The sequence below is a fragment of the Carassius gibelio genome, chromosome A19 (genome assembly GCF_023724105.1).
Source record: "Carassius gibelio isolate Cgi1373 ecotype wild population from Czech Republic chromosome A19, carGib1.2-hapl.c, whole genome shotgun sequence".
Taxonomy (NCBI): domain Eukaryota; kingdom Metazoa; phylum Chordata; class Actinopteri; order Cypriniformes; family Cyprinidae; genus Carassius; species Carassius gibelio.
This window is the reverse complement of record NC_068389.1, coordinates 10,902,068-10,916,212: the sequence shown is the minus strand read 5'-3', so window position 1 is coordinate 10,916,212 and position 14,145 is coordinate 10,902,068. Positions and strand designations below refer to the sequence as shown.

General features: G+C 37.3%; 1 protein-coding gene across 4 annotated transcripts; it reads right to left on the bottom strand.

Annotated features, from left to right (window-relative positions):
- Nucleotides 1–837: 837 nt before the first annotated feature.
- LOC127935006 (low density lipoprotein receptor adapter protein 1-B) lies at nucleotides 838–13,885 on the bottom strand. 4 transcript variants are annotated; one of them, XM_052532587.1, is made up of 10 exons: nucleotides 13,508–13,885; nucleotides 7,010–7,152; nucleotides 6,699–6,811; nucleotides 6,052–6,166; nucleotides 4,652–4,724; nucleotides 3,694–3,789; nucleotides 3,468–3,565; nucleotides 3,300–3,334; nucleotides 2,323–2,354; nucleotides 838–1,501 (listed from the first exon to the last, which is right to left on the bottom strand). In XM_052532587.1, exons 1-10 carry the CDS (start codon nucleotides 13,590–13,592, stop codon nucleotides 1,455–1,457), a joined length of 837 nt encoding a protein of 278 aa, XP_052388547.1. In that variant the 5' UTR covers nucleotides 13,593–13,885; the 3' UTR covers nucleotides 838–1,454. The 4 variants fall into 4 exon arrangements, with proteins under 4 accessions (XP_052388547.1, XP_052388548.1, XP_052388545.1 ...); XM_052532588.1 differs by having other exon boundaries at nucleotides 3,468–3,562; nucleotides 13,508–13,875; XM_052532585.1 differs by lacking the exon at nucleotides 2,323–2,354 and having other exon boundaries at nucleotides 13,508–13,872.
- Between the last annotated feature and the right edge of the window lie 260 nt (nucleotides 13,886–14,145).

Here is a 14,145-nt window from a genome sequence, read left to right as displayed (position 1 = left end):
GGTTTTTAGGTGAAGTATAGGGTCCTCTCGCCATCCACTGCCACAATAACTGTCATTCGAGAGGTGTACAGGGATTTGTCATGTGTGCTTCAGTAAATTAAAGAAGCATCTCTCCTGTGTTATTTCAAAAAGACTCTGCTGCTGCTGCTCTCCATGTGACAAGTGCATATTATTATTTTGTGCCATCTGGGACGAATACAGAAAAAGTGAAAAATTCACCTCATGCACAAGAACAGCATTTCACACAAAGGACTGAAATGGAGATAAAGAGCCAGAGAAATTTAGAAGACAATGCTGCCCTCTCCTGGTGACTAGAAATAGTAAAATAAATAAATAAATAAAAACAATTTTTTTTTTTTTTTTACCAGTTATAGGATAAAGAATGTAGTTATTGGATAAACACTTCAACTTTATGTAATTTATTTCTAAATGCAATATTAACAATACTTCTTATTTAAATGAGAAAAATCTTTAATCATCATATTTTATCATTTAATATTTATCTGCTTTTCGACTGAATCAAACGGATGGTGGAGCAATGTGGCAAATTCATGTTTAAAATTTGCATGAATAATTAAGTTACTAAAGATAACTTGTAATGTAATGTAATGTAATATCTCCTAGAGATATAATGTTCTCCAAAATCCCAACAACCCTACATAGGATCAATTGGATATGGATCAATACAAGATCATTTTTACTTCTAAAATAAAATGTAACTGTTAATGAAATATTAAGGAATTATAATAATGATGATGATGGTGAGATAAGGAAATACTTCATGATGAAATACACATACGATACAAATGAAAATAAATAATGAAATAAATTCTTAGATAATATTAACACTTTTATTATACATTTTTAGAGAAATATCAAATGGGTGTTATAATAATCATATACAGGCTAGATTTATAAAAAATAGTAAATACTGAAATATGACTCCTAGGCATCATAAGATGCTAAAGACAAGCTGTACTGTGAATTTAATGCTAATTTCCATGTTATCATTAATGAAGGGAATTGTGATGATAAATGAATCTCTAATATCTTAAAGCAGCTCTATAGTGCACCTGAATATACACAATGTTATATCTCATATGATAAACATACATGAAAACAATACTGATTCTGGTATCTACATATATTATTCTGTATACATTTGGATTGATAAAAATAAAGCATGTAAACTCAAGTAGCATAGTAGAGTTTTTTTTTTTTTTTTTTTTTTTTTTTGCAAAAATAGACTCATTTGCTATTGCTTTGGTGTGATGGAGCAGATGATCAAGATGAGAGGGACCATTGCTGCCCTCTCAACTGACAGCAGACTCCCTGCACGAGGTTCCCAGATCTACACAAACCTATCTGTGCTCAGAGGCTGAAGAGCTCCTCTGCGTTCGCTGCGTTTCCATTGGTCTTGTCCCAGTCGGTCTCAGAGTTCCAGTCCTGAGGCGTCAGCCCAATGTCCAGGACCTGGGGGTTAGTACGAGACTCAGCAAGTCTATGTGGAAAGAGACAGAAGAATGTCACCTGAAAAAGCTGAAACTCTTCAGTGATGCAGATCTACAGATTAGATTAACATATGGTCAATTCCACTAAAATCTAAACCGAACCACAAAAGATTTAGTCACAACTGTAATGCTGGAATTGCCCATATGGGTCTAAAGGATTCAGTAAAAGAATATTTCACCATTTTCCAGAAAATTTACTCCCCGTCAGGCTTTCCATGAGTTTTGTTTCTGATGAAGAAACAAACTCATCTACATCTTGAATGGCCCGAGAGTGAATACATTTTCAGAAAATCTTCATTTTTTGGGTGAATTATTCCTTTAAAGGCCACATTTGGTTGGCAGCTATGTTATTTATTATTCTAACAACTAGTATGGTTTTATTTGTAAGGTTAGAAGACATGCAGTACAATGCAATCTTATTAGCATTATGTTCAAGGATAAAAACCAAACAACATGAAAACATACAGATAACACACAAACTGGCTTGAATGAGAATGATGGGATATTGAAGGAAACAATCCGTAAAGGTAAAAAATAAATACATTTAGGAGGAAAAAATGTTTTGCAAATTGCATTTAAATATGGATCATTGCACAACCCTGCCATCAAATTCACACCCAGATCTGTGTGTTGGGTCAGAACCAGCCCAGGATGATAATTTGGTTGGGTTGATCAGTGAACGCTGGCAGGGGTCTGGAAGACAACATGGAAGGGGAAGGATGCCACAGACTGACAGACAGATTTGGATATGGAGCGGGTGGAAGTTAAACTCAGGCTGGATTGGTACAGGACTGGACCTGTACTCGGTTACCTGGAGAGAACTCATAGCTATCCAAACTGCAGCTAGGAACAAAGAGAGAGTACAACAATCAAGGGCCGCAGGACGTTTCTCTGTACCCCTTTAAGAAAAACAGTTTCATTTTAAAGGAGCTGATAATCCATGAAAGAGTTTTTGATATAAATCTCCAATATACCTGAAAGATTAAATGTGGCATTAGCTACTTCAATATTATTATACACACACATATTATATACAATCACTTAATGCCAATTTTACTTATTCCAATTTATTTGTCTAGTTCTTCAAAAAAAAATCATAGTTTAAATAATAGTTTATTATTATTATACACAATTAATTTTCTTATTTACATTATCAACTATTTATAGCAACCATTATAAGTCTGACAACAGTAGACAAAAACAGCAGTAGAAAGAAAAAAATAAATAAAATAAATAAGAGGCTTGTTAAGGAAATGCTCCCAAACATTCCATCTTCAGCCTGTCTGGTGGATTTAATCAAAATCTAAACCATTTGTACTCATAAAGCACAAATATTCAGGTCAGGTTTGTCATCTATATGCCATCAGAAATAAATCATTGGAGGCCAACTCTACATTTGCAGAGCAAACTACTGTTAAGTAAAGCTTTAGCTTGGTTCTGTGAAGAATAAACAAATAAAATGAGAAAATATGTCCCATGAGACATCAGTATGGGAAAAGTGCCTTTGCTCACTTGCTCTGGATGATAAATCATAAGTCCGGGAAGTTGGAGCAAAGTGGCAAACTAAAAGAAATATTTCAAATGGTTCCAACAATCTTTGAGAACAAGCACACAAAGTTTGTAGTTTGAGATCATCTTGATGAGCGAGAGCTTATCAGCATGCTTTTTCCATGCAGCTCACTTCTCAAGGATTTGCCCTTCCTGCCCCTCATTGAGGAGAGATAGAAAAGAGATTTAGACAAAACAGAAGCTTGTGATAAGATAAGAACAGCTCTGGGTGCCTCATACCTTGAAAAAGCCTCTTCCAGACCATCATCCGTCTCCTGAAAAGAGCAGCAAAATGGTAGTCAAATTGTAACAAGACGAGCAAAGATAATGGTCAGCAGTCACTCGTGAAGAATCCTCCATGTGAGTCTCAATGAAGAGAAAGGCTGCTGTACAAATATAAGATCTTACCCATACAGTGGTGCTGATGTTGGATTCGGGAGGATTGTCCGCATTCACCACAAGAGATGAGGAATCATCAATGTCCAACAGGTTTTCTGTAGCTACTGTTAGAACAGATACACAGCCCATTCATGTCAAAGTGCTAAAGGGATCGATCACCGTTAAAAAAACAACAACAAAAACAAAAAATAAATAGAAGAGGCGAGGAGACCCATTTAGTTTAAGGAGTTTGTACCTCCTCCTTTCAGGCTGCTCAAGCTGACCGATCTCTCCGACTGTGAGCTGTTGGACGTCTCTCCAGCTGAATCCCATTTCACATGATTCTCTCTCTCTGAAAGTAGAGCAACACAATAATTTAATGCTGAACCATAAAACAAAACAGGAAAAAATATACTTAAATTTCACTGAACACTAAAAGAAAAGTTCATCCCAAAGTGCAGAAAAATCACTTGCTCGGAATGAGTCCAAACAGCTGATAAAAACATCCCAATATTCCACAAGACTCCAGTCCATTAATTAAAGTCCTGTGAAGTGAAAATCTGTGTGTTTGCAAGAAATGCATTATTCAGGCATTTTAACTTTAAACTGCTGCTTCTGGACAAAATATGAGCTGGTGAAAAGTCCATCAATGTTGTCCACTCACATCAAAATATTGGTTTACAACAGTTTTCACTTGTAAACTGTGCTTTATCTGTGCATATTACTCTCCTGATGCAGATAAGATGACTGACTTGTGCTTAAGCCAGAAGCAACAGTTTAAAGTTAAAAAACAATGTAATAAAGTATTACTTTTTTTACAACCACACCACTTTCCACTTCACTCAGATGCAAATTGATGGACTGGAGTCGTGCGGATAACTTGTGGATTATAGGGATGTTTTTATCAGCTGTTTAGCTACATCTTGGTGAGTACTTTTTCATTTTGCTAATTTTCCATTCCTTAAGGTATTAATTTTATGTTGTATTCTGGTCACATCATTTAAGAAAATTTGTTTGTAAAGTTCAAGATATATAAGGAATGACCTATTGATGCATTGACTGCCTTCTGTTTACCAAATATACAAATACAATCCTTGTGTGTATCCATCTTTTCTATAATATGTAAAGGCAACAGTGCAATGGTCAGACTGCTTTTCCACTGCAGTTACATACGACCTCCACATGGTTCTTCAGAGAGATATGACACTCTGTACCTTCTTTGGCAACCTCCCAGAACTCGAAGGCCACTCTGAAGGCCTGGGCCACCGTGAGTGTGACTGCCTGGGCCTGCGAGAACACAACAGGACAACAACGACTCAGTCAGACAAGGAGGGCTGCAGTATCTGTACATGATACGCTCCAGAACAACCTACAGATATAACATATATGCCTCAATGCATTTCAACATCAGTCATCATCAGTGGTTTGCAAACTTTTTAGAGCGAATACCATAGCAAATCAAATCAAACCAAAATGCACAAAAGTAGTCTTATATATGTTTATTGCGAAGTATTTGACACTTCCAGTTGCGCTGTACCACGTGGGAATGTTCCATGTGCTACGGGCAGCATATTTGCCACAAATTTTAGCATCTCTTGCATAAAAAAAATAAAATACTTCTTTATGGTAACTATTGGACAGAGAGAGAGAGAGAGAGAGAGAGAGAAAGGGGGGTGGGGGGGCGTAAGTACGCATTATGGTAACTATTGGAGCCAAATTAACAAACAAGTAAATAAATAAGCATATCGGTCAACACTCCCATTTTTGCCGGGAGTCTCCCGTATTTTACACCCAACTCCTGCCCTCCTCCCATTTTGTTATATCTCCCGGGAAACTCCCTTAATTTGTATGACTTCATTTCGTTATATGAATAATCATACCAATATTTTATTCCAAGGTTGTCCAGTTGCCAGATCTTGTATTAAAACACATCCTACTCGCACAATAGACAGATCATACAATTTTTAACCCATTTGTGACCTCAACCTGGCAACCTACAACTCAGGTAGATGGGGGAAGTTGAATCAAGCATCAACGGTAGAAATGGCATTGGAAAGCTCAGGTGGTGCTACGGTGAAATAGAAACAAAAACAAAATATAGCTGACAATTTAAGCTGCAGCTGGATGGAGGAATTACATTTCTTATCGCAAAGCAGCATCATTTTGCCAAGTGTGTCGCGCTGATTTTAGTATCGGACACTGTGTGAAAAATGATGTAACGCAGCAAATCACAACACCCCAAACTCAAGTGCATTCTCTGAAGATTACATGAGACACTCGGTCAAAATAATATACAGTATCTCTGAATTTACCCAGCTTTCAATTAGAACCACCTTTCAATTAGTAGTGCAAAGGTTATGGTGCCTTCAAATATCGCCTAGGTAGGCGGCTCACTAGAAAAGCTTTTGTATCTAACCCTCAGCATCTAGCCTTAAACCGACATGTTTCTGGATGAAGTGCTACACTTTAAAGAACAGCTTGTCTTTCAACAGACTCAAAGTAATCTAGTCAGCTATTCTGAAAAACTGTCCCCATTCTTCATTCTTTGTTTGACTCCTTTTGTTCCAGTCGAGAGTCTTTGTGGTGACTGAAGATTCACAGCTTTCACACTCACCACTTTCCGTTTGGCACAGAAGAACGCATGGCACTCCAGCCTCTCATTCTGCTGGTTCTGAGCGATGAAAGCAAACACTTTGTCATGCATCTTGTCAGCTGTGCAGTATGATATCCTGCCGGAAAGGGTCATAAAACAGACCAGAGTTAAGGACTTGCAGTCAGTTTCGAGTAAACAAAAACGACGTTTCGCAGAGATATGGATGTGGGGTAGATGCAGCGGTCTGTGCTGGAATTTCAAGGACTGTTTTTCTGAACTACTGTTAGACATTGAAGAACCGACGGCTGCTGTTTTTCTTTAAATGGATATAGGAAGCGAGTGTGTGCAGATAGGAGGCTCAGCTTAAACACATCCAACTGTGAAGATGAGATTTATGGGAGCTACCGCTGGTCTCCTGCAGCATGCTGTATTTCACATGTCCCCTAGTGAGAAACTCAAGAGATGAGTCTGTGTGTGTGTGTGTGTTAAAACACTGGATGGCAGGATAAATCATCTCCCTTGTAGGTCAGACACACTCACTTCTCAGAAGAGGAAGCGTACAGAAATCCTTCCTTTGGTGGTCTAACGTGGTCCAGCTGCACAGTGTGTGAATGTTTAACAGGCAGGTGAACGTGAGAGAAGTCATGCCAGAAGTGTGTAGAGTTCACCTGTATATGGAAATGTTGTCGATCAGCTGGTTGGACACACTGTCGCACAGGACGATTCCCCGAGGAGACACTTTCAGGGCCACTTTAGGCAGTTTCTTCCTGCTGGCTTTGGCCTAACAAATGAACAAAAACATATTTATGTTTGTCGATGCAGAACTTGGTTCTTAATTCTAAGGTGTACTGTGTTTGTACTGTGGCGTTTGTGAGTTTTCTAAGGCATTTTGTGTGATTTATTGGGTTGCTATGTGGTTGCTTGGGGTCTCACTGATATATAGTCATATCCGAGCTATATGTCGAATGACAGAACTCACCGTGGCAACAATCCTCTTGACAGCGGCAGCGGAGAGCTCCTCGCCTTTGGGTTGGTCCACCAGAGTCATGCCCAGATGCCGAAGGTTAAAGGTCATTCCCTCCAGAAGAGTCTCTCTCGTGTCAGTCCAGTTCTCAGGGAGCTCTGGAGCAAAATCATTAACACTCCATTAAACAGCTACAAAAACATTCACACATGTGGGTTAAACCAAGGCAGCACAGACAAACTGTCAACAGCTTCAAAGTGCACATCAAACACTTGTGCTGTAGAAGTCATAAGCTCTGAAATATTAAAAAATTTGTTGGAATCAACCTTTGCTCTAAAGACTCAAATATCCCAGGCCAAAAAACATTTTGGATGCCTCTGTACATCATTATTTCCAGGACTGACTCAAAACAGTCAAAGATCTGGAGCAGCTGTAGCAGATGATCATTTCTAGAAATTAAATGCATCTTCCTTGAACCAGTGTCTCTTGCATCATTTTTTTTTTTTTTTTATCCTGAAGTGTCTTTTCTCAGATCATCTTCACTAAATATAATGTGAAAAAGTCTGTCTTAGCCTTCTGCACATCTTTGGAATGAACAATTTGGTTAGGTTGACTAATAAAAATATATATTTACTGTATTAGCTTAGCATGTGTTTTGAATACTCCGTTTTGAGACTTTTTAGTTGTAATGTTGATGCAATGAATGTGTTACTTATATCAAATGTAAATGTGATAAGAAAACATTTGAACCTCACTTCTGCCTTCACAATCTGCATAATTTCCCAATCTGATTATAACACATTAAGCCGTTTCAGCTATCCATTAACTAAGATGCACACAAATAGACACTCTCACTCTTTCTGTTGAGACTCACATGTTTGGCTCTCGTAACACTACCTGTGGCTCCTGCAGTCACCTGATTGCTTTTGGCAGTTTAGTTATAATAATTAAAATTCAGAAAATCCCCACAGACAAATTCTGGGAATTACATCACAAAGGCACCGAGCCAAAACAGCCAAGACATTTGTTAAACACAGGTATTCAAGTCAAAGTACATCCTGTTGTGTTAATTTTCTATATGATCCTAATTAAAATATATATTTCACTTAAATGTTATATTATAAACCAAAAAAAATAAAATAAAAAGGTGGAATTTATTTATTTTTTTTTTTTTATAAAACTTTTGAAATGCTTAACCATTAAGCTACTGCACCACCTGCTCAACGATTTATACATGTTTACAGGAATCCCTAGCACAGGAAATAGTTAATCATTGTCTCAGTCAGAAAGTGATTGTTGATATTTGTGCACAGCTGACAGAAAACAAAGCAGACTAAAAAAAATGTCATAACAAGGGCAAAATTTACAGCTTTAATGTGGCATTAACAAAACCAGTCAAACCAAAGATGATCAAATCATTCAAAAGTAACTGAAATGCTGATGAGTGACTTCTAGTGTCCTTAAATCACTTTGATAAGCTGCAGGGTCTACATCATTTTTCCCACAGCTCCTCAAATAAAATTCATGCTGAAATTATTGACGATGCTCTACAACCACGGCATAAAACCAGGGTAATTCACAGACACACAGAGATAGAACAGGGTGTAATAATACAGCCCTGGTGACACATCCATGTACTGATCAGTGACACACCCAAAGGCTCTTAATCACAGGGGGAAGCACTATTTTGTCTTACCTCCAATCTCCAAAATCAGAAACTCAACTCTGGATGTTTGGCTAGATATGATTACAGTGCACTTTTTTTTTTTTTTTTGAGGTCATGGTAGGGTTGGGAGTTATTTCAATCTTGGCCAGATAGAGAGGGAAAAAAAATCTATTTTGTTTATTTTTCAAAATGGAAAAATAAACAGCACTCTCGGAAACAGGAAGTCATTCTTGCTTCGAGACAAATGCAGATGACGCAAGTGATGGTGGCATTTTAATGAGAAACTTGAGATAAAAGATTTATCATACATATTCTTTCTGTGTTCATTACAAACAACTAAACGGACCATATGGCTTTGTAAACAAATCTTAATAAAAAAGCTCATTTCAGATCTCCCTTGTAAGTCTTAATTCATGCTTCTACTCCCACACAACTCCTTATGAAACATTAGAGGTGGATATCGAAAGCTTTTATCAAATGGACTGCCTGGAAAAGGCTCAACAGCTGCTGCTGGACGTCTCCCTGGCGCTCTTCCTCTTTAGTATGTGCAGGGCACAGAGACATCGAAGATCCAGAGGCAAGGGCGATAAATCTCACCACTATTAAACACCAGAAAAACTCTCTCTTCATTACAATGCAGCCATGCTTGCTGCAAGCTATGCACTTTCTATGTTCAGGCATGTGACTTTGGAGCAGCAAGAAGGACATTTCTGATCGCTCTGATGAGAACGAGACATACGAGAGGAAGGAAAGTAATTATAAACTATAACCGTGTGAATCGTTATCAAAAATCTGTTTAAAAGTTGATAAGCATATTCATTTTGCTATCTGTGCACAATTATGTAGTCACTTACATTATTTTTTAGAACAGCTACATTTAGTATTGGGGTCAGTAAAGCACTGTTTATTAAGTAAAATATATCTGAAAAACTTTCATCAACCAAATCAAAGTTATGTAGTGTAACCAAAATGCAGAAAAAAAAGACAGAAACAAGGAATATCATCATAGATAGGACCGCTGTAGACCAACTTACAGTATTTGTGAACCAATCATTCAAGAGAGAGAGAGAGAAAAAAAAAGTTTTACCTGCAAATTATATTTATAACCTTTTTTGAAAAATAATGATAAATGTGTACACACTCATGTAAGAATTTCAATTTTTGTATTATGGTTACACCACATGTTACTGTATAGTCATTAATTTGTTTATTTATCTATTTATTCATTTATTATTTGTAATTTTTTTTTTTTTGGACATTCAAGAGGGAAAAGAAGGAAAGCAATTATGAACTATAACAAGGTTAATCATTGTCAAACCTCCCAATTAAAAGTTGATAATCCTGTTTGCTTTTACACTTTGCTATCCTAACTGTAAATTATTATATCAATAAAAATATTATTATTTGAAGTTTACATCCACCAAATATTGCTATATTTTCATCCACCAAAACATTTAACCTGGTTAAACTAAATTGCTGATTTTATTTAGCATGGATACTGATCCGCTGTTTTTTCACTGCTCAACCGTGACCCTGTCAGATTTAGATCTGTGTTTGCATTCCTCCAAAAGGAGTGAAATGAGTTGAAGTCTGTATTGCAGCTAAAAGTAGGTCAGTAGATCAACACAAGAATGCTGAACACACAATTGCGTCTTATTCTCCTTCACTCAACCATTGAGAGAACAGCCTATAAACACTGGTAGCTTGCTGATGTTGGAAACATTTACTATTCTGGCAAAGCCTAGGCCTTCACGGTGACTGAATTATGAACACAATCATAACTGTGTACTCGCAGACTTCTTGTATTCCAGGTCATGCAGATAAGCAGCTCTCAGCCAACACACAGAGCCGCTTTTGTGGAGTCAAGACAGAATTAAAAGGGAGATGAAAATGCACAGCAGACTTTCTGATCCCACTAAAGGAAAAAAAAGTTGCCCTTGTAAAGACCAGGCCAGCCCACTTCACCTGCTTTCAAAGCTCTTCTATGGGCTTGTCTATTGCAACTTTGAAGTCGACTTGTTGAAACAAATGTGTCTTAGAACGGTTCAGATACTGCCAGCAAACAAGTACCTACTTGTAGACTAGTCCAGGATTGATGCCAAAGAGAAGGAAACAGATTTCAGATGCTGACAAAAATCACACTGCTGGCACTGCATCATGTTTATTTCACAAAATCGTTGTAGGCAACTTCTGTTCATTCTTATAAGGTCTCTCTGCAATTAACCCTCAGAGAACCACAGGAGCAAAATTGCAACAATTGTTTAAAGCAATTAAATTACAGTTATTAAATAACTTGAAATACGAATCTGAACATATCACAGCAATGGTTGTAGGGTGTGTTCACACTTGTCATGTTTGGTTAGATTGAACTCTTGATTGCTCTGTTAATGCGGTTTGTTTGAGTAAGTGTGAACGCTGTCATCCGAACCTTGGTGCGGACCAAGACAGCTAAAATGATGGTTCTCAGTCCACTTCCAAACAAACTCTGGTGCAGTTTGAAGTAATGACAAGATGTGACACTATGCGACATGATTAAACAATGAGGAACAAGTGGTACCATCCAAAACAAAATGAGCAGAGGGCAATCATGGAGCAAGGAGCAGGTAAAGTGCCTTTTATGAGCTCTTTGCGAGTTCGCAGGTAGTGAAAATAAAACCATAAGTACACGCAGCAATGAGCGCGCTAAGTCCAGCAGATGGCATTATGTGTGTTCGTGTGGACATCATTCAACCTGACCAATCAGGTTGTGAATGTATCACTGTGCCTTTAGGTTCGGTATCTTTTAGGCTTGCCGTGACAGACAGTGCTGACAGTGTTTAGCTGCAACACCGGTTACAACACTTGTCCACTGTGTACCATATCCCACCATCGTTTTGATATATATATATTTTTTTATAGTTATAAAAATCATTCAGTTAGGCTATTTTATAGGCTATATCATATGTTTATACCTATGAAACATATTAGTGTTCTAAGTTTTTTTAGTAGTTTTGCATCAACACCCAATCAAATTACGTATGCAAAATACCATGCTTTAAGACAGAGTCGTAAACTTTCCCCCTAAAAGTGAAAGTCACCATTGGCTCTGTGACCTCCCAGAGGTGTGAGCTCAATAGGAGACATCAGTGACCTGTCACTCAGTCTGCGATTCTGTTAGATTCTGAGAAGATGAGGATGTGAGCTAGAACGCTTCTGTAACCCTTAAGTCTGCCCCAAGTTTCGGCCTTGTTTTTACATTCATAAACGTTCCCTGGATCTCAGATGACGTCCCTCTTAGCTCTTCTGTTAATTCAAAAGTAAAGGTAAAATGTATACATGCCGCTTTTAGCTATTTAAAAGGGAAGGAAAGCTAGGGAAAGAGGGAAAAATCAAACAAACTAAAAACGAACAATTGCTTTACGCTGAAAAGCCAAAGGAAAGCAAGGGAAATAGGGAACTTCCCAGTGTTGTCACACGTTGATTAAACGGTGGGAACATTTCCTCACCATCACAACCCTAGTATCGTTAGGTTTGCGGTCAAAAATTCCAGTCTGAAAGCTCAGTGGACCAGGACCAAATGTATCATTTTCTTTTTTAGTCCAGATTAAACGAACCAAACAACAAGTGTGAATGCACCCTTAGTGACAAAAAAAGCCAATTTGGACTGTCACTAGGAAACTGGTTGCTCACACCACTGCCTCGAGTTCATGTATGTATGTGTGTGTGTGTGTGTTATTTTTATATAATATATATATATATATATATATATATATATATATATATATATATTCTCTTGTATTTATTATGTAAATATTACACACATCCAGTATATATTTTGAAAATATTTGCATGTATTTACATTTATATATTAATATTCTTACATTTTATATTACATATAAATATATTAAATATTTTTTTTAATATATACATGCATGTGATATATATATATATATATATATATATATATATATATATATATATATATATATATATATATACATTTATTATTATGCATAATAAATATGTATACACACATATAACTTATTATAAACAAAACTTATTTTTGATGTGATTAATCTTGATTAATTGTTTGAAAGCACTAATAATACACACACACATATATATATATATATACACATATATATACAAATATTTGTATATATATATGTGTATTATTATTAGTAGTAGTATTATTAAACATGGTTCACACAAAAATATTAAGCAGCACAATGGTTTTCAACATGAATTATGAGTGTCAGAGCGCAAAGAACACACATTCCAGCCTCCTGGTCCAAGAAAGCATGCACTTGCATTTTGCAACGTTTTTTCCCCTACCAAAATTCGCATTAATAATAATAATAATAATAATAATAATAAAAGAACTTGCTAAAATAAAATGTACTGGGTTTTAAGAGCTGATGAAAACATGCTAGTCTATGTAATGTTACCGTGCTCAAGCAAAGCAGCATTTCTAGACCGCGTTTTGGGACATAACTGCTGTCGAGATTAAGTTAAATTAACTCAACAGGTTCTGAGACAGAGTCAACTATTAATGAACCCAACCAAAACATCTAGTATCGCATGAAGGTTGTGAATCTTGTCGGACAGTTGAAAATACTCATCGGTGTCTTTCATTAAACAACTTTTGCAGATGATTTTTTTTTCTAAATCCAGTTAAAAACACATTTCACCCACAAACATAAAGCTTCACAGCTAACTTATTAGGGAAAACGCAATATTTTGAGTGTAACTCATTGCTAAATATGCTTAACAAACGAGTTTACATGCAAACGGATCGACAACACGCAGATGTGAGTGACCCGTGAAACCACCCGACACAAGTCTCGCTGTTGACACATATTACTCACTCTGGTGCTTGCCTGAGCTCCGGGACTGTGTGGTCAGGCTGGGACTGCGAATAAAAGCCCTTCTGGCTGATTTCAGCACATCCATGGCGAGGTTTATTAGCGGAGACGCGTCTTCAGGTGCTGCTGCTGTTGGCCATGAACTAACTGTTACGTCTTCTCACTCACAACTTTGTTTTTGTCGTGTCGACGCCGACATCTGTGGGAATACTCGAGCCTCCGCGACTCGTGGGCGGCGTTTCGTCCGTCAATCAAAGCCACGGTGCAAGGATTCTGTTTCCATGGCAACCGCGTCAAATGGAAGCCTCCCACGTGGGCTTTTTGAAATGGCTGCGCGCGAATATCAAACAGCGGGTTTGTATGAAGGAACCTGGCATGGGCACCGAAATATATTCATTCCTCCCTATAATGCCTGACGAGTCAACATTCATAATGTTTAGGCCGTCCGTGTTTCCCGCGAAAACAAATGACACGGACACATTGGAATCTATTGAGCTCATCTTTGTCGCCCTCGTGCGGCTGTAGAAGAAACAATCCTCTGTTGAGATTCGGGTTTGCTTTGATGAAAAAATAAAAGGAAATCAACTGTTATGTTCCACTATAATAACACGACACAATCTGAAGGGCCCTCTATATAAGGG